Source organism: Sarcophilus harrisii, chromosome 3 (assembly GCF_902635505.1).
Source record: "Sarcophilus harrisii chromosome 3, mSarHar1.11, whole genome shotgun sequence".
Taxonomy (NCBI): domain Eukaryota; kingdom Metazoa; phylum Chordata; class Mammalia; order Dasyuromorphia; family Dasyuridae; genus Sarcophilus; species Sarcophilus harrisii.
In genome coordinates, this window is record NC_045428.1 from 43888403 (window position 1) to 43909901 (window position 21499).

A 21499-nucleotide genomic window follows, 5' to 3' on the forward strand; every position below is an offset into this window, starting at 1 on the left:
CCATCATGCTTATAGGGATCTGCTTCTTTCTGTTCTGTATCAGCATAGAATAATATCTAAAATTGTTCTTCTATACCTTCAAGGCAAGACTTTTAGTATGTAGGGACAGAATTGCTTTCAACAAACATCCTTATAAGCATGAAATACTACTGACTGTTCCAGAGGGGTCAATACCATTTAAGTAAGGTTTGTAATCCCTAGGTATTGTTTTGGGAAGCCCAGAATAGAAGAAAGGATTTTAAATGCCATTTTAGTCTAATGCATGAAAATATGTGGGATCTCACAAAGGGAACAAATTAATATTTTCTTAGTGCTTAAAACCCCTGATATTATGTAAAGCATTGATATGAAATTGTTCCATATCTTTGAGGCTCATGTTCCTGAGGTTAGTGTCAAATGTATGTGGAAAAGAACTGGTTTTTAATATTTGTGTCGGTTTTGGTAAATTACTTAATTTAAATGGGATTTTCTCACTCTGCAGAGTGGACTTCCTGTTCCAGATGTGTAAGCCATTGTCTCTGGTAGAGGTGTGAGAGATCTATGATTGCTATGTCCTTGGTCAGAAGTCACTGAGATCTGTCATTGCTGCTGTGAATCTATAGCTTGCCACACTATTGACCACTTTTTCCTCCTAGACCCTCCATTCTATTTCGGTTTTCCTGGAACATCTCCTTCCTGTTCTCCTCCTACCTCTCTGGTCGCCACTTATCAGTATTCTTTGTTGGATCATCCTCTGTGTCCCACAAGCTTCCCTCCCTGATATAATCCAGGAGTTTCCTCTGGGATAAAATAGAAATTCCTATATTTGGCTTGTAAAGACCTTTGCCATTTATAGCTGGGTGGTCCAGTGGATAGCGATCTGAGGCTGGAATCAGGAAGGCCTTGAGTTCAAATTTCATCTCAGGCACTTAATATCGATGAGATTCTTGGCAACTCATTTAATTTCTATTTGCTTCAGTTTCTCATTTATAAATAGGGATAATAATTGTACCTACCTCTCAGGGTAGTTTTTAGGATCGAATGAGTTAATATTTGTAAAGCTTTTAATACAGTACCTGGCACATAGTAAATGCTTAATAAATGTGTGTTTCCTTCCTTCCTCCCTTCGATATTCAATGATCCAGAAAACTAGATTTCTTATAAATGGGATTCTATTTCCACCTTTGTGCCTGCACAATGACTACCCCCCACACTTGGAATATACTTCTTCAGTTCTAGTTCAGAAAATCCCTAGTTTCCTTCAAAATATAGATTAAGCATTGGTTTTTTACAGGAAACTTTTCCTGGCTCCCCAACTGCTGTTTGTACCCTCTTTTTGTAACTTCTTCTTATGTATTTAGCTGGGCTGGAGAAAGAAATGGCAAACCATTCCAGTATCTTTGCCAAGAAAATCCCAAATGGGGTCATGAAGAGTCAGACATGAATAGAATAACTGAACAAAAACAAATCTTTTGTTTATTTTATACATCCTCATATGTGAGCATGTTGTTTTTTCTAATAGTATGCAAGTTAGGAAGTTCTAAAAGCTGGATTTGTATCTATATCCTTCTGATTCCAAGCCTAACACCCCTTGCCTCTATAGCCTATTTAATATTTATTTAAATATAAAAAATTTATATTTATTTAAAATATGTAAAGCATGCTCTTCAATGATAGCATGCTTGATTCTCCTGTGAGGTAATTTTTATTATTATTGATTATATTTCCCCCTTTTTCCTATATCTATTGGATATAAAGTCTAGACTTGAGGATTTTTTATTTTATTTCACACTTCAGAAACACATTTTTTGTTCTTATTTATCCTTATTTCTCAGGGAATATATATTGCATTTCATGCTGTAATGATCCCCTCAGCTGGCACTACTCTCTCTCTGTTTCTGTCTCTGTCTGTCTTCCTCTCTGTCCCTTTTTCTCTGTCTCTCTGTCTGTCTATATCTTCTCCTCCTCCTCTTCCTTTCTCTCAAATTATTTCATATTTATTTTGTATGTACTTGGCATTTATTTTTCTACCACCATGTTGGATCCGTCTAGTAGAATGGAAATCTCTTGATGACAAGGGTAATCTTTTTTTTTTTTTTTGGTCTTCATAGTATCCAGCCCAATTTATTGCCCAGGAGCAGGATTTAATAAATGTTTGTTGAATGAGGAAAGAACAAATTGTATATTAGAGTTTGGAGATGACTTTTGTACAACCCCACTTTTAGACCACTAAATCTTTTAAACTCTCCATACATACACAAAGTAAAAATATGATTTATTCATTTTCTTGTTTGCCCATTCAAATTGCCAGAGAAGTAGATGGTTTTTAAATTGGGAATAATTTTAATTTTAATTGATATTAAGACATGATTAAACTAATTCTATGGCTTAAAATTGCTGTCAGGATTCCAAAATATTCAAGATGTTAAAAATAAGAAATGAGAATTTGCATCTAAGAGTAAGTTTTCTTGGGTCTTCAGAGCCTTTCAAATTAGTAAAGATGCTCCAGGACATAATTGGAAATATGCTTGATGGCCAGCATAGTCTCTTCGCAAGTTGGTCTAATTTGAGATTCAGGGAGCAGGAAGCCATATCTTCCTTTGTCCCGGAGTTCAAAGGTGAAAGCGTATTTAATACCCTGGTCATAGGCCCAATCATCAGAGCCTCCAGCTGCAGGATCTGAAACATGAGGAGAAATAGAGCCAGAATGATTGAATGAATCAATCAACAAACACTTGTTAAGCTTAATATGTGCTAAGTACTGTGCTAGGTGCTGGGTGTACAAATATAAAGAAGGAAGCAATCTTTTCTTAAAAAGAAGCTTATATTCTAAGAAAAGTATAAACAAATTTTCACATAAATATAGATAAAAATATAAAGTGAATGAATATATATTATATATATATCTAATTAAATATGAGAGTTTGAGAGGAAGAGCATCAGCAGTTGGGCAGCGGGCTGAGGACTGGGAAAAACTTCCTGCAGAAGACAGCTTTTTAAGAGAAGAAAGGAACTCATGCTGTGTAAGTTATCAGCCTTAAAGCTAGAAAAGTAGGGTTGGGCCAGATCCTGAAGGGTACTAAAAGCTAAACAGAGATATTTCATCCTACAAGTGAGTAGGTTGAGTAGGGATCACCTGGTTAAATTTGTGCTTAAGGAAAATTATGTTGGCAGTAGAGTGGAGAGGTAGGAATAAAGCAAGAAGATCAATTAGGAGGCTGTTGTCATGATTTAGGCAAGGGGTGATGGGAGCCTGAACCAGGGTGTGGTCATGAGCTGAGATAAGGGGTCCGATGAGACAGATGTTGTGGAGATGATAACAGCAAGATTTGGCAACCGGTTGGCTATGTGGGGTGAGGGAGAGTCAAAGATGGAAGATAATGCTGAGATCGCAGACTTGGGAGACTAATAGGAGAGTGGTGCCTTTGACAGAAATGGTATGCTTGGGGTAAGGAGTGGGGGGAAAGGATAATGAGTTCTCTTATAGACATTCTAAGTTTGAGATGTCTCTGAGATTTCTAGTTTAAAACATCTTATAAGCAAGAAGAGAATAGACATGGAGATCTCTGTCTCTTTCCTCTTTCTATTTCTCGATCTTCCTTCTCCTTCTCTCTTAGTCTGTCTCTCTGTCTCTCTTTCATTGTTTCTGCCTGCTCTCTTTCTCTCTCTCCTCTCCCTGTCTCTCCTTGTCTTTGTTTCTGTCTCTCTATCTTTGTCTCTGTCTTTCCTAGTCCCTCTTCTCTTGTCCCTCTATAACTCCCTCTTTTGGTAATTTTATCTTATTTCGTAATTTGGTAATTGGCACATTGCTCACACATTATATAATACATATATGCATATATTTTTACACATACATGTTTATATATACACCTATATATGCAGACAACTCAGATGTAAATACATATATGTGACATATCTATATATGTAACATTCACATGTATATTAATACATATGTGCATATAAATTTAGATAAATAGATGCAGTGTGTACTAAAAGTATTAATGCAGTTTAAATTTTAATGATTTAAAACTGATCTAGGAATTCTGGAGCATGTTGTCTTGTATGTGTGTGTGTGTGTGTGTGTGAGACAAAGAGAGAGAGAGAAAGAGAGAGAGAGAGACACACACACAGAGAGAGAGAGGGAGGGAGGGAGAGAAAGGGAGAGGGAGAGGGAGAGGAAGGGAGAGGGGGAGAGAGAGAGGAAGAGAGAGAGAGAGAGAGAGAGAGAGAGAGGAAGAGAGAGGAGGAAAGAGAGAAGGAGAGAGAGGAGGAGAGAGAGAGGGAGAGAGAGAGAGAGGAGGGAGGGAGGGAGAAAGGGAAGGGGAAGGGGAGGGAGGAAGGAACAGAAAGAGGAAGAGGGAGAGGGAGAAGGAGGGAAGGAGAGAAATCTGCATAAAAATGAAGGCAGCTGAGGAGATCAACAAGAAAAACCTGCATAGTGAGATAAGTGAGAAGAAGCTGGGACAGAACTTTAGCAAATAGTCCCAGTCAGAGGCTGAGATTGGGACGGTGAGATGGCAAAAGAGCCTGAGAAGGAACAGTCAAGGGAATAGGATACCAAAATCCACATAGGATAAAGTATTGAGAAAAAGGGGGATAGTCAAGGGTGAGCACTGAGAAAAGACCCTAAGATTTGGCAATGAAGAGCTCTATGGTAAGTTTGGAGAACAGTTTCCATTGTGTGATGAAATCAGAAGCCAAATTGCAAAGGATTAAGGAAAAAGCAGGAAAAAAGCATTTGAAGACATCATCTCTAAAAAGGAATTAGAGTCAGAAAGGAAGGAGAAATATGGGAGGACAGGTTGAGGGAAGAGGAGGGCCTAGGGAAAGCTTTTCAAGGAAAAGACTTGGTTTTATTAGAAGGCAATAGGGAAGGAACTAGTAGAAGTCTGATATTTGAAGGGAGACACAAATGAGTAAGAGTATTCAACCAATAGATTTTCCTGTCCTATATAAAATTCACCAAGAAGCATCATTGTATTCTGGAGAAAAAATCATCTTTGAAGTCTTCTTGACTTCATTTTCCTGTATTGCCTTTAAAACAATCTAGCTGTACAACCATGGGTGAACCACGTAAACTCTTGGTGTCTTAGGTAATATTCCAAGACTATAATTTACAAAGGATTGCCTATTGTGCTGAGTTCTTTACACCTGTGAAAACATAGCTTAAAACAAACAAGCAAGCAAGAAAAAAACCAAATATTAAATCTGCCTGGATTTACCTCACTAAGTATAAATGATCAAATGCCTAAAACAACACGGGACAGGGATACTGGTTTTTCCAGTTCACTGTTTTCCTCTGAGATTGTTGGTAACATTAAAAAAATGTGGAAGGATGGGAGACATTTTGAGCGTTTATATAGAGTTGGAAAGAACTTTAAAGATTATCTATTACAACTCCTTCCTTTTACAGAGGCCAAGGGAGTTCAATAAGTTATTCGAGATCACAAGGGAGTACATGCAAGCATATATGGCCTCTATATACAGATATGTAGACTACATTTAAAGTCTCTCTCTATAAATAGTATATTAATATGTGCTCTATATTCTGTAAAGAAGATAGTGTTAATCATTTGCAAGTATTTAAAAAAATCCATATCTGGTTTTTTTCCTAGGAAGCACAAAATTTTAAATGATAGTTATGATATAGAAATTGTCATCAAGTTTTAGAGGAACTCAGAGGAATATTTGCTTCAATGGTAAAAGCCAATTCTTCTAGGATTACCTATATTGGGTGATTAAATCTACCTGTCTTTTAGTAATTAAAGTTATGTGTCTAGAAAATTAAAGTCATAGTTTAAAAAATAACCAGGATACACACACACACACACACACACACACACATATTACCTAAGACACCAAGAGTTTATGTGTTCACCCATGGTTGTACAGCTAGATTATTTTATTTTATATATATACATATTTTTTTTCTAATTCTATTTCATATAAACTCACTGGTCCTATGATTAAAAGAAATTCAAAGAAAATTAAGAGAAATCTAAAATAAATCAGGCAGAAATCAATTCAGAATACAAATTGAAATTGAAAATATGATGTACAGATCATGTCTGTGTTCACATTCAGAAGATATCTAATCTCCATTGCATCTCATTTGTGTTTGAGGAAGAAGTAAGCAAAATATCTAGTCCTGGCACTTGGTTCTGTGGTTTGAAATGGTCTGCCTACACCCACATCTTTTCTGAAACAGAAATCTGATTAAGATTCCATGTTTTAGAAAAAAAATTCACAGTTGAGCTAAAGTTACATGTGGAACATTTTGGAAGAGAGGGTTAAATTGTCAGTCAGAAAGGGCCATGGGCCTGCTTTATTGACTCCGACTAGTATTTGCTGGTGGTTACAGATAAATCAGATACTCACAGATGGTCGAGGCTCCAGGACCATAGGTATATTGTGTGCCGTGCAATGTTGCCAGTTCTTTGATTGCTGCCTTGGCCAGGTTGTTCTGTGTGGAGAATCATAAGGGAAGAAAATTCAGACACTGAAATGGTACCATGCATATTTCTGATTCTTGCTTTTTAATCCCTCTTCTTCCCTTCTTTCAAGTTTTTAAGGTACTTTTCAAAAGCCCTGGTAGCTGACCCGTGATTACACTCTAGTGAGGGAGGTAGTTGGAAATAAGAATATAACTTTCACCTTTTTTGGGAAGGCCCTTGGGGCTAAGTGACTTAAATGTTTAGTGGCTGGGAACTAGATTTGAACTCAAACTCCGGGGGGCAGTGCTCTAGCACTGTACCATTTAGCTGTCTTAACCTTCATCTTTTTACATTTTTAAATTAAAAAAAATTAAAGCTTTTTATTTTCAAAATATCTGCATGGATAATTTTTCAACATTGACCTTTGCATATTCTTGTGTTTCAGATTTTCCCCTCCTTCCTCCCCACCTCCACCTCTAGATGCTAAGAAATCCAATATATGTTATACATGTTAAAATATATGTTAAATCCAATATATGTAAACATATTTGTACAATTTTCTTGCTGCACAAGAAAAATCAGATCAAAAAAGGAAAGAAAATGAGTTAGGAAACAAAATGCAAGCAAACAACAACAAAAAGAGTGAGAATGTTATATTGTGCTTCACAGTCTCTCTCTGGGTGTATGTGGCACTCTTCATCACAAGATTATTGCAACTGGCATCAATTATCTCATTCCAGCCTTCATCTTAAAAATGGTGAAACTGAGGCTCGGGGTTTTGGTGACTTGTTTAAGTTCTTCACAAATTAATTCGGGATCTATATTTTATTATTCATTAAAGTACTCTTTCCCTTTTAAGATACTTGGGAATCGGCCCTGGAATTATTAGATTTGTTTTGTTCTTTTTTTGAAATTCTTATTAAGCTTGAAAACATGAGGCTACATAAATCACTCAAAAAACATTTTGCTTATTGATGACTAAGGTCAGTATATTAAGAAATTTCATGTGTCTTTAGGTTTAATTTGGTGCATATTACTGGCCTGTAGAATTGTTCAGAGGAGAGAACTAGAGCTTGGGGCTTCTCCATGACTTTAAGAACTTTTTTATATTCAAGGTACTCTATCAACTCCCTACATTTTCTCTGGTCGTCTCCCATTCCTAGAATGCTCTTCCTCATCAGCTTCACCTAGTGACTTCTTTGGCTACCTTTCAGTCCCAGCTAAAACCCTATCTTTTGCAGAAGACTTTTCTCAATGCCTCTTGATTCTAATACCTTTACTCTGTTATTTCCTATTTATCCTTTGTATAGTTTTCTTTATTTGAATGTTGTCTACTTTAGATTGTAAGTTCCTTGAGGACAGGAATTGTTTTTTGCCTCTTTTTTTAGGTCCCCAATGCTTAGCATAGTGCCTAGTACAGAAGCAGATCTTTAATAAATGTTGATTGATTGATTGATGTAATTCCGGAAAAAAAATAATTGGGATGATTTTTAAAGATTTGCAGCATAGGCTAACCTACCTTATTGTGCATTACTCCTCTTCCCACGTACTACAGTCCAGTCAGACCAGCCTTCTTACATTACTCATGCATGACATTTCATTTTCCATCTCTGTGTCTTTCAAGTGTCTGTCCCTCACATTTGCAATGCCCTCATCCCTCACATCCATCTCTTAGAATCCCTTATCTCTTTCAAAACTTAGTTTCAGAGCCTCCTTCTAGATGAAGTCTTTCTTGATCCTTGCTCCCCTCCAGCCACCAGGGTGCTCCCAATAAAACAATTTTGAATTTACGTACTACATTCTTATACATGTGCATGTCAGTCTGTCCCTTTCCCCATGTTGGAATATAAGCTTCTGGAGGACAGGGCTGTGTCCCTTGGGTCTTTAATTTTTGTATTACCAGCTTCTAATATGGCTCCTGGCACATAGTTGGGACTTAAAAAATACTTGTTGATTGATTGAATGGGAGGGAAAATGAACCCAAGTTTTAGCAATAGTAAATATCTGAAACTTAATGAAATGGTGTAGAAACTTTAAGTAGGAAAGACTTGGTAGCCGAGGTGATCTTTGGGACCAGCCTAGAAATTTTCGTCAAAGTTGGAGGGCTCCTTATAGCTCAATGAGTCAATTCATTCCATTTTATAATTGAGGAAACTTAGAACCCCCAAGAGGGGAATTAGCTTGCCCAAAGACACCCAGGTAGTGAGGAGCAGAGTTAAAATGGCATCCAGGTCTTTGGTTCCCAGGCTAATCCTCTTATTGTCAGATCATATAGCCAATAGTACTCCATTGTCTTGGGGTTTTAGGATATAGCTCAGAGAATCTCAAGTCTGGTCAATTAGAGACTGACTGTGCATTGCATTTCCAGTTGTAGGTCATTTGAAGTTAGGTAGAAAATATTTTCAATAATTTATCTGTATACTAAAAGGGGTTGTCCTTTGTTGTCGAGCATCATCCATTTTTCCATTTTCCATTCATATTGCCTCTCCTAAGTCCCATGATGGTGTGTTCATCTTTGGTTTAAAAGAGATAGTCAAATGACCATCCTTTTTAAATAACCTGTTGGCCTTATTAATAAAACGATTGCCCCCTCCAAAAAAAAAATTACCTGTATTTTACTGTTTTAGAAGCTGCATTATACTTTAATAAGACTCAGAACTCTTTAGCTTTCTAGCTCCAGTCCCAAAGATGATTTCCCCAAGAGAAGCAATACATTAAAATGTTCTCTTACTTCCACTGACATACTGCATATTTGAATGAATCATTTAAGCAGTAGAGCCTGAATGGGTCTTCTGGGAAATACAGATTGGAAAAACTGATTGTTTACTGCTAGGGAATTAACTACAATTCATTCTGCTTATAAAACAAGCAACATTTCCTAGTGCAGTAATATTACTGTTTCTTGTACATATGCTTGGAGATAGGAAAAAAAATTAGAATAATGCAATTTAGAAAAAATGGTAATTGCTCTGATTCCTTGTCCTGAACTCAAAACCAGCTGAGTAACTTGAAGGGCTGTGAAGTCAGTCAAGGGATTTGGCAGTTCTGTAACAAAAGATCTGATGTTTTACCTAACTGGTTATAAATTAAAACGTTTGAAAAGAATTGTGAAATCATACTAATGACTCTTAGAAAAAAGCTCTTGAAATGACCCAGCACAAGCTCTAAAGTGAATTCACTGTCCATTTAAACTTTATATACTTTGTTTTTTTTCTAATTTTCAGCTAGAAAATTTCATAGAGTAAATGGAATCAAGTGCCATCATTTTCTCCAAAATGAGGTTCATACAGGGAGAAGGGAATAAGCAGCCGGGCACTGTGCTAAGCACTTTTACAAATATTATCTTATTTGGTTATCATTACCACAACTTTATAGATAAGGAAACTGAGGCAAACAGAGCTTAAGCAAATCCTCTAGGAGTTTGCCGTTGTTTAATCATTTTAAAATGTATTACCATCTGCCTCATGGGGTATTAACTATGTCATCAATCTTTATTATTATTTTAATAGTACTAGGAGGAGAAGGAAGCAGAGGAAGAGGAAGAGGAGCAATAGTAATATTAGCATTAATATCATGGACATATTATATGGTGTAGTGGGAAAAAAAAACCCATGACTTGAAGTGTGGAAACTCTATTATTTGGGCTCCATCCCTTCCACTTTTTGGTTTTGTGACCCATCTCTTCCTCCACATGCCAGGAAACTCTCAAAAACCATAGTTTCAGAGTAATTGCTGATTTGCATTGACAGAAAATGTCCCTCACTAAGAGTTGCTCCCTTCCAAAAAAAGCATTATCATTTTATCTAAATTCAACCAAAAGATTAGACTTTTGTTTTCTAAATCATTCATTATTTCGTATTCTAGACATTTAATGAAATTAGGATAGTGTACATGTTAACTCATTCTATGTAATTAACTAATCCTCAAGATACTTTAGGAAATAATTTCTTAGATGGAGGGATAGTGTTATATAGTAGAAAGAATACTGGATTTGGAATTCAGAGGCCCTGAATTCAAATCCTACTTCTGGGACGATAGGGGTAGCTAAGTGGCACAGGGGATTCCAATATAATCTTTGTATTTAATTTATTACTAATTTACATTTACTAGCTGTGCTATTTTGGGCAAGAAGCTTTTTTTTGGAGGGGGGGTTTAATCCAATATCCCTCAAATGGAGATAACTACAATACCTGCTTTGCAGGATTGTTGTATCAAGGCAGATAATATTTGTAAAACTTTTAGCATACTACCTGGCATATAGTAGGTATTAGATAAGTGCTTATTCCCTTTTTGGCTCATTAAATACGTGATCTGAGGTCAGTCACTCTTGGGTTTCAGTTTTCTCACCTGTAAAATGATGGAGGCTGGACTATATGACTTCTGAGATCTCTTCTACTTCTGAATCTATAATCCTACACATAAGACCCTGGTGAGGATTTTTTTTTGCTCTTCTGATAATTGATGTCCTGATTCCCACTGGTCTATGATTCTCTCCTACTTGCCATTCATCAAAAGAAGATCTCAATAATTTTTTCTGTGAAGTTAAACCTTTGATCCTACAGATGAACTTCCAGCCCTTTCTAGCCACTTTCCTGAGGCTTTTCTTCTGTTCTTTTCTTTCCTTTAAGCTCTAAAATCTTGAATTATATTCTTGGTTTGTTCCTAGAATACCATTTTTTTTCTGAACTTTTTCTGAAACTCCTAAAAATTATGAATTCTAAAATATAATTTTGTGCTCTTCTCTTGGCCACACACATGGAAAGTTTAGTTCTGTATATAGGAGTTTATAATTTTATCTCATCCATAGATATTTTACTTATCATATATATATCCTCCCCGAAGAGGCGCTTTTATCTTTTATCTTCTATTATCATTTTTAATCATAATGACTGTTACAGTCTTAAAAAATAAGCTATTTTCAGTTGGCCACTCCTTAAACTGTTTCTGAAGTTGCAAAATGATAACCTAGTGTTCCCTGATCATCTCTAAGTATCTTTTGGAAATAGTCAGCTTATTCTTTTTTTCTGAAATGTAAAATGAACATCAATTGGGCTGGCCATTATGTTTTACTGGCAGTACCACTGTTGGGGGCTAGCATCAAGGCATTGGACTTATTAAGGCCATCTCATGACTTTATTTTAAGCATCTCATTTAAAAAAATTCAGCTCATCACTAGGTTCAAAGCCTTGGCTTAGAAGAAAGCTGTTAAAACAGTGCAAGTTTAAGGATTAAAGTATGTGGCTGGGGGGGGGGGGGCTAAATTGGAGAAGGAAATAACAAGTCTGGTATATTTGCCAAGAAAACCCCAGAAAAAGGTCATGTCGGACACAACAGAAAGCAACTAAACAACAAAGGGGACTAATGGATATTAATGGAAATGGAGGCCTCTTGAATTTAAATATAGAAGATGAAGTGATACAAAAATGTCTCATGACTTTGGTGGTGAAGGATAGAACTTTAGGGTCTTTGATGGATGGTTTGCATGGTGGCTGGGACGATGCAGGATCATGGGCAAGAAGGCAAGGGATGGAGTCAGAAAATTCTGCTTTTGCTATTAACTACCTGAGTGATATTGGCTCCTGACATATAATTTCTCATCTTTAGTATTTTAATCTGTAAAATGGTAATATTAGGTTAAATGATCATGAAGATCCCTTCCAGTTATAAATCTTTTTTCTTATGATTTAATGATTTAGATCCTGCTAGAATTGGATCCTTGAGATTGTCTTGGCTCTCTGATACCCTCATATTACAGATGAGGAAACTGAGACCCAAGAGGTTACATATCTAAGGCAAGGGTATACGTGTAGTAATAGCCAAGATCTGAACCCAAGGCTTTTGACTACACATTCAGGACCTTTTGGTATCAGCTCGAAATGTTGGCTTTTGGTCTTTGCTTTCCTATTTGCAAGATCAAGGAAAGTCCAAAATTGTTCTTAAGCTCTGGGTATGTCACAGTTAGCCAAACTATGATGCTTCAGGCTTTCTTTAGCTGATAAATCCTGGTTTGTCCTTTGGAGGAGATCAGGGTGCTTCATCAATGTTAGTTTCTGGTAGACACAACGAACGTGTCTAAGATTCTCTGGTTCAGACACTCAATGGAGAGCATAACTTCCCACTAATTCCCATGCTAAAAGCTGTTTTGAGAGGGGTGAGTTCTCTCTCACTGAGAGCATTCAAGGGGGAGTTTGGCTATTGCTTGCTAGCAATGTTATAACTATAATTTCCTTTCCTTTGGTGAGTCTCTGATTAGGGAATGGCCAAATGAGTTGCAGGAAATCCTTACAGAAGTACTGATGATGTAGGGAATATGATGCATTTTGGGCAGTTCCTAGCCCTGCATTCCCTTCTCCCCTCATAGTACTATGGTACCATTCATGTAAACTTTTCTGTTCTTGACTCAATAGAAGATTTGCTGGAGCACATTTTACACTGCATTGAAGGATAAAAGGAAATAAAATATAAATCAGGTCAGAGGCAAGCCACTTACAGGCCAGGGCCATTGTGGATGTTCTCCAAGGCGTACCATACTTCTTCTTACCTCTGAACTTTTGCTCATGCTGTGCCAGCCTTCTTGTTTCCCCTCTTCACTTCTTTATAACTTTCAAGCCTCTATATTTCCCCATTCAAAATTCATTCTTTTTCATTTATTATATTCTGGTTTTAAAAAGATACGTGACTGAAAACATCCATTTGCTTGACTTGGCTCCAGATGATAATGGCAAATGGAGACAACAGTAGCTCATGGCTGATGGAGTGGGGACTGGGAAGTCAGGGACACTGGCAGGTCTTGTCAGCCTAATAAAGCCAGAATGCTTTATCAACTAACCTGCCATTGTGCCTGAAATGGACCATTAGAACAAAAGCATGTCAGACTTAGAACCAATTAAGGATGGCCAATAATTTCTAAATCACATGATCGTAGATTTAGAATTAGAAGGGACTTTAGATAGCATTTAGTCTTAGGATTTTGCAGATCAGAAAGCTAGGCCCTAGGACTGGTGTTCTCCTGATATGAAGTTCTTTGGCATTATGATAAAGCTTATGGATCCCTTCTTGTAATGATGTTTTTAAATGCAAAAAAAAAAATACAAAGTAAAAACATAAAAAAATGGAATCCAACTCAGCTTTTAGAATGGAGTGCTAGATAGTTAGCCATCTCACTCTGGGTGCTCACTTATGATAATGCAAAGATAAAGATTATCATCAAGGGCAGCTTCCTTCTTTCTATCCAGGAAGCTTCTTCTTGTGATAAGAAACAACCAATTCAGAGAGAAAAATAGAGAAAATTTGACTTTTGCAGTTCTGGTTAGAAAAGAGAAGCCCCTTAGACCTTAGAAACACAAGTCAAGATCTGAGCATGAGAGATACGAGACAACAAACATATTTCTGAGAAAAAAGGGCAGTTAAAGGACTCAAGATTTTATTAGGAGGGCAGAGAGTAAATGAGGAAAAAAGAATGAGGAGAAATTTTGGCTCATGAGAGAAGGGACTGTCGGTCTTTAAAGGCCCTGTGGGATGTGTGAGAATGCTTCCCCTGATTTAAAACAACTTTTCCTTCTTGGCTGATGGATGTGCATTTTTTTGTAGCTATGTAAAACTGGGGTGGGGGGTGGAGGGAGAGGGAGAAGAAGGGTGAGTCAGCTGTAGTTACAAGGTCCCACTGCATTCATTTACTCTGGTGAACAGCCAGGTTCCTTCCAAATAAACATTTAAGAGTACTGTGTAATCGAGATGACCTAGCCCTCTTGTATTTGAGACTTGTAGAATGCCTCTTGCTATTTATTAACAAAAATACTTAGGATTTTGTGAAAGCCCCAAATATCTTTTGCCAAGAATATTTTGGAGTAGTCTTATCCTTATTTCAAGCAAAACAAAGATAAAAAGCACAAGGATTAACTGTAGATCATTTCAGGAAAAATCAAGTGAAATGAATGGAAGAATATATTGGATTTCATACTTCTGGTAGATAATGCTTAATCCTTCATACCTCTGCCCAATTAATCTTCTGGAACAACACTGTGTGTCACTCCCCTGCTTAAGAATTTGTAATAGTCTCAAAGCATACATCGAATTGTCTGCCTCACCTTTCCACTGGGATCTTACCTTTTACTACTCTCCAGCGTGAACCTTTGAGTTCAGCATCTTTTGTTTTCCTATGATCTTTTCTCACTCTTCTCTTCCTTTAAATTCATCATCCCTCAACAAATACATTCTAGATTTACTCTTTTTTTCCATTTCAAGACTAGTTTCTATCATATTTCTGCATTTACTTTATATTAATTGATTTATATATGGTTTCTCCCATTGGAATATCAATTCTTTAATGGCAGTAAACTTTTTTTCCTTTCCTTTTAAAAAAAATTCTATCTATAGAGTATAGAACACAGAAAGTTCTAAATGAATTCTTGCCATGGGTGGATTCTTACAAACTTATTCATAATATTTTTCCTATGCCTTTCTGTTTGTCCAAATCCTGTCCTTCTTTAGTTCCATTTCCTTCATGAAGTCTTCTCCAATTAATTTAACCAGTATTCTCTATCCCTTTTCTAAACTGTTAACTCAGAGTCTAAATCTGCTTATTGCTCTTTTCCCTTAGTAGGAAAAAAAACAACAACTTGTAGAACAGGGCAGGGACTATTGCTCATTTTATCATCTTATCTCCCGTCTCTTATACATAGTTGGCACTTAATGGATGCTTGTTGAACTGGATTGATTTATGATAGTCTCATACAAATGCTTCCCTCTCCCTCATCCTCCAAATTCAATCAATTGTCAAATCTAATCTCTTCTACCTCCACAAAATTTCTGGCACCCAAATTCTAAAGCTCCCTTAGGCCTCTGGGATAAAATACAAACTCATCTTTTTGGCATTTAAGATCTTTCACAAACTTGTTCTGACCTAAATAAGTCTCTAGACCTATTTCTCATTAATCTCCCTGAGGTACTCTATGTTCCAGCCAATCTGGCGGCTCTCCAAACATAACAGTCTATCTCTGACCTCTGCACCTTTAAACAGGCTCTTCTCTGGCAGAAAGCTCCTTCTCTTCACTTACTTTTTGGAATTCCTACCTCCTTTTGATGCTCAGTGTAAGTATCAGCTCTCCTACATAAGAACTTTCTTGTTTCCCTTTCTTGTTATTAATTCTTGTTTTCCAAAATAAATATGCATTTACTTTATTTATATTTTGTGCTTACTTATATATTCTACTTACTTTATTTTGTGTCCACCTTTTTCGCCTCTATTGTATATTTTTCCCTAGTAGAATGTAAGCCTCTTGAGGGTATGACTTATGTTCTATTTATTCATTTATTTATTTATGTAGATATTTATTTATTCATATGTTTCTCTCTCTCTCTTTGTTTTTATGTCTTCCAAGATCTAGTATAATTTTGATCATAAATATTTAACATGAAAATACATGTTGAAGATAGAGCAAGATAGTGAAGTACAAGCCTGAACTGAGATGAACTCTCCCAATGTTCTCTAAAATAACTCCTAAAATAAAATGTTGGAATGGCAGAGTCAATGAAAGGTCAGAGGGAAATTTTTTTCTAGCCTAAGATAACTTAGTTTAGAGGTCACACTTGCAGTAGTATGAGAGCCAGACTACTGGAGAGCAGAGGACTAGATTACAGATTCAGGGAAGTGAGGAGTGCTAGAACTTGGGGCTCTAGTACAACAGGAGCCCCTTCTGGATACAGACTAGAGCACAGGCCAGGGCATTAGTGATTATACCTCTTCCTGTATCACACCACTTTGGAAGCACCAAAAGTTTGCAGACCTCAGAACCAGCTTTGAAAACAGTACCATGAAAGAGACTGAAGCTTGGGACCAGTAACTCCCCACTCCCAGGTGAGCAGAGCCCAACCATCACATAAGGCTCAAAGTCAAGAAGTAAGTAATTTGAAACACGAGGTTTTGCAAGGGTGAATGTTGAAAAGTATCTTTATATGTATTTTGAAAATAAAAAAGCTATTATTAAAATAAAAAAAGAAATAGGAGGGGAAAATAAGCAAACATTAATAGTGACAACAAATATTGACCATTAAAAGCTTTTGTAGTGACAGAGAGGACCAAGATATAAATTCAAAAGAAGACTATAATGTAAAAACAAAGCCTCCAAGAAAAACTCTAATTTGGATCCAAGCCTGCCACAAATTCCTAGAAGAGTTAAGAAAAAAGATGAGTGGTAGAAGAAAAATAGGAAAAAGAAATGAGTTGATAAAAGAGACAAAAAAAATCTTAAAAACAGAAATGGCTTAATGGTAAAAGAGGCATAAAAATTCCCTGAAGAGATAACTATAAATATGTATACATATATTGTATTTAACATATATTTTCACATATTTAACATGTATTGGATTACCTGTCATATAGGGGAGAGGGTGGGGGGAAGGAGGGGAAAAGTCAGAACAGAAGGTTTTTCAAGGGTCAGTGTTGAAAAATTACCCATACATATGTTTTGTAAATAAAAAGCTATAATAAAAAATTCCCTGAAGTAAGTATTCCTTCAAAAGCGTGATAGGTCAAATGGAAAAGGAACTCAAAGAAAAGAACTTAAAAAGCAGAATTGGTCAAATGGAAAAAAGAGGTTCAAAAGCTCACTGAAGAAAATAATTTCTTAAAAATTAGAATTGGGCAAGTGGAATGTAATGACTCCATGAGACACCAAGGAACAACAAAACAAAGTCAAAATAATAAAAAAAAATAGAAGAAAATGTGAAATATCTCATCAGAAGAACTACTACTGACCTAGAAAATAGATTGAGGATAGATCATTTAAGAATCATTAAACTACCTGCATTTTGTTATTCTTGTTATTCCAGTGCCAGGCCTGGAGTCAGGAAGGCGTATCTTCCTAAATTCAAATCTGGCCTCATATAACCACTGATTGTATGATCCTGTGTATGAGCTGGAGAAGAAAATGGTAAACCAGTCCAATATCTTTTCCAAGAAAACCCTCAAAAAAGGTCCCAAAGAGTTGGACATAACTGAAATGACTGGACAACACAGATATCATATTTCAAGAAATTATAAAACAAAATTGCCCTAATATCTTAGATCCAGAAAGTAAAATAGAAATTGAAAGAATTCATTAATCATCTCCTGAAGTAGATTCTTAAATGAAAACTCCCAGGAATAGTATAGCAAAATTTCAGAGCTCTCAGATCAAGGATAATAACAGCCAGAAAGAAACAATTCAGGTATAGTGAAGCCACAGTCAGATCACATAAGATTTGGTAGCTTCAACGTAAAAGAAGCTTCAACATCCTATATTCTGGAAAGCAAAGGAGCTAGTATGACAATCATAATAACCTAGGTGAATATAAACCTTCAGGGGAAAAATGGATACTTAAGAAAGCAGAGAACTTTCAAGAATTCCTAGTGAAAAGATGAGCTGAATAGAAAATTTGACTTCAAACACAACATCCAAGTGAAGTATAAAAATATAAACATGAAAGAGTAATCATAGGAGATTTAAACTGTTTACATTACCATATGGGAAGATGATCATTTATCTATCTAAACAATTATTAAGAACTTTGTCATCATTGGTCTATATATAAAGTATTCTATAAAGACAGAGGACAGCAGTGTGAGTTGATGAGATGATTTCTCACCCCCTCCCAATGAAGGGGTGAGAAAAAAAAAGATGCACTGGGAGAAGGGGGAAGGGAGAAATAGAATGAGAAAAATTTTCTCACATAAAAGAGGCTTTCAAGGAAGAATTTTATAGCTGAGGAAAAAATGGAGGGGTGGCAGGCAATGCTTGAGCTTCACTCTCACCTGAATGGATTCAAAGAGAGAAAAATACACTTATATATACTTATATCTATATCTATATATGAGGAGGAGATAAAAGATAAGAGTGAGGATTATAAAAGGGAAGGTGATTTAAAGTTACCGTGAAACAGTGGTCAAAAGCAAAACAGACTTTTGAGGAGGGACAAGATAGAAAAAGAGAGAATATAAACAGAAGAAAATAGGATAGAGGGAAATATCCAAATTGATAAAAATAGAAGTCATTCCCTATTTAATGGATAGTCAACGGATATGAACAAGCAGTTTTCAGAAGAATAAATCAAAGTTATTTATAGCTATACAAAACATTTCTAAATTGTTATTGTTAGAGAAATTCAAATTAGACAGCTCTGAAGGACCACTTCATAATGTGTCAGAAATGACAAATGCTGGAGAGGATAAGGAAAAATAGGCACACTATAAACTTTTAGTGGGATTGTGAACTTGTTCAACCATTCTGGAGAACAATTTGGAACGATACTCAAAGGCATAAAAATCTGTAAACTGTTTGATCCAGCAACATCACTATTAGGTCTGTACCCCAAGGAGATCAAAGAAAATGAAAAAGGATTTATAGCAGCTCTTTTAGTGATGGCAAAGAATCGGAAAATGAAGGATGCTCATTAATTAAAAAATGGCTGAACAAGTTATGGCATGTTTGTGATGGAATACTATTGTGCTATAAGAACTGAGGAGGTGATTTCAGAAAACAAAACATAACATATCAAGACCTGTATGAACTGATGCAAAGAAAATATGAAGAACCTGGAGATGATTGTACACAGAAATAGCAATGTGTAATGATCAGCTGTCAAAGAATGGATATTCTGAACAATACAATGACTGGAGACATTTCCAAGTGACTCATGAGGAAAAACTATACATATCCAGAGAACTAAATGAAGAACTCTGAGTGTAAATTGAAGTATAATTTTCTTGTTTTCTTTATTCTTTTGTGATATGGTTGATATGGAAATTTGTTTTGCATGATTCTATACATTAATTAATTGAAATCATCTTTGCTTGTCTTTTCAGTGGAGAGGTGAGAGATGGGCAAAAAGGAGAGAACTATGAACTCAAAACTTTAAAAAAATGAATGTTAAAAATAAATAATACATTTTTAAGAAGAAGAAAATTCTTAAATTGAATTAAATTATTGTTTTCCAGTATTTCCTTGTGTACAAATGCTGTCTCCTCAACAAGATTTTAAGTTCTTCTCAAGGTAAGGATCATGTCTTTTTTTTATATCCTTCAGAGTGTCTAGTATTATTCTAGACAAATAAGAGATGATCAATAAATATTTGCATATTCCTTGATAACTTACTGAACCTTGATAGATAATTTCAATGGGATAGAAATAATGGCTCTTAGAATTGAAAAGTAGCTTCAAATATGGCAGGAATATCCTAGGTATTGTGTAATGGTCATTTTCAAGATTTTTTTGAGACTAACCAGTTCGATTGGGTGGCTAGCAGTTAGACTGAAAATTGGACTGAGAACCACCATTTTGCTGAGTGGCCGTAGGCCTGGCAAAGGAGCTGAGAAAACTTCTTTAGGAGGCTAACGGTATGAAGCAAGGTCCCCCCACTTCCTTATTATTTTAATTTTTGTTTAGGATATCTTATTCCCATCTGTTGATACAAAAAGAAAACATGGAATGGACTAAAAGTTGCACTTGAAAAATTTTGAGTTCGACTTCTCATATTTCTGGATATATGAGCCCAACAAATTTATGGAATTTTTCTGAGTCTTAGACTTTTCTACTGTTACAAATTCATTTTGTCTTGATTAATAATAAGAATGATAATAATAATGATATTTATTATTTATAAGTCATTTAAAGTTTACTAAGTGCTTTAACTCAATTGAACATCCAGGTTAATACCACATAAATTAGAATTTTAATCCAGAGGCTTAATAATGAATAATAATCTAGTGTATTGGAGACAATAATAGAGTCCTAGGTTCTAACACCAGGTGTGCCATTAATTAGCAGTTTGACTTTGAGAAAAGTCATTTAGAGTTTTGCTTTGTTGTGAACAAAATATGTAAATATAAAATGAGGAGGTCAAATTAGGTGATTTCTAAGGTCATTTCCAACTCTAATATTTTCTCCTAATATAGAGATAATAAGATGAAGCCTAATATATCTTAGTGTAAGTCAGAGGCGTCCTACTCAAACAGAAACTGGGACCACTAAATCAGATATAATGATCCCTCTGGGGCATAAATTGATTTAGAAAACCATATAGTACCATTTTCTGTTCTCTACTGTATTTCTTACATTTTGTTAAATATTTCCAATTACATTCTAATCTGGCTTGACAGCCTCAGGAATATTGTAAATTGCCCCATGGATTGCCCACTGGATACCTATCATGTAAACTGGGTGAATATAAGGACTTTGACTTCCACACAAAAACTTCCAGATACTTACAATATTGCTTTTAAAAGCTATTCTATAAGCATTTATTGGATTTATTATCTTTAATAGGAATCATCCAAGTTGGGCAGAATTTTTGTCTTCTGCTTAAACTAGACATGTTTTTCTTCCCACCTATGTTTCCATCTGTTATTCTGATAATTTCATCAATCTTTTTCTACTTTGGATGGATTCAAGATGACAGAATTGGATGCTAAATCTGTGAACTTAGCGATCAGTTCTTCTATCTTAAAACAAGAGTAGATTGATTCAAAAACAGGCAGAAATAGTTACAATACAACAAAAATTATAGTCAGAATACTGGTTATATAGTCATTGCTTTGGGACTGGTGATTGGTTGATGACTTTTTCATCTGATGCTAAGATGTCTTCTGTCTCTTGTACATCACTGTCATAACTATGTATACCTGGCAGAAGAGTACTAACTCGGACACAGATGTAATGTGGTAATGGAAACCTGGCTCATAGTCTTGAAAAGAACTATGTCCAGAACTGGATTTGGGGCCAGAAATCACATGACCAAGTTTTCTTCAGGGCTAGATTCTTCTAGTTTGGCTTCCCTTATCCTATTTAAATGGTTCAGAACAACAATGTGCAACAGCTGTGGGAACTCCGACTCTTGGGAGAAAGAAAGAATATATTTACTTCTCATCACTCAAGGCTTTGCTTGAATCTTCCAAGTTGGAAAAAAAATGTTTCCCATTTTGTTTTTTTAGTCTACTTGTGTTAAAGAGACCTTAAAATCTCCCCACTAGTTCCTTCATTTTTTCATCCTCTAAGATTTTCTAACTTTTTTCTGGGAACTACCTTTGATCAGGAAGGGTTGTTACTCACTTT

General features: G+C 35.8%; 1 protein-coding gene and 1 long non-coding RNA gene across 2 annotated transcripts in view; one reads left to right on the forward strand and one right to left on the reverse strand.

The window, feature by feature from the left end:
* Nucleotides 1-2046: 2046 nt before the first annotated feature.
* The window catches only part of CPB1 (carboxypeptidase B1), a 43691-nt gene continuing 24238 nt past the window's right edge, over nucleotides 2047-21499 (reverse strand). The window contains exons 10-11 of the mRNA XM_003766095.4: nucleotides 6358-6442; nucleotides 2047-2658 (exon numbers count right to left, since the gene is read on the reverse strand). Coding sequence (XP_003766143.1) covers nucleotides 2471-2658; nucleotides 6358-6442 — 273 coding nt within the window. The 3' untranslated portion in view covers nucleotides 2047-2470. The remainder of the gene's footprint in view (nucleotides 2659-6357; nucleotides 6443-21499) is intronic.
* The window catches only part of LOC111720080, a 30037-nt gene continuing 23971 nt past the window's right edge, over nucleotides 15434-21499 (forward strand). The window contains exons 1-2 of the long non-coding RNA XR_004232770.1: nucleotides 15434-15503; nucleotides 19387-19441. This is a non-coding gene — a long non-coding RNA (uncharacterized LOC111720080). The remainder of the gene's footprint in view (nucleotides 15504-19386; nucleotides 19442-21499) is intronic.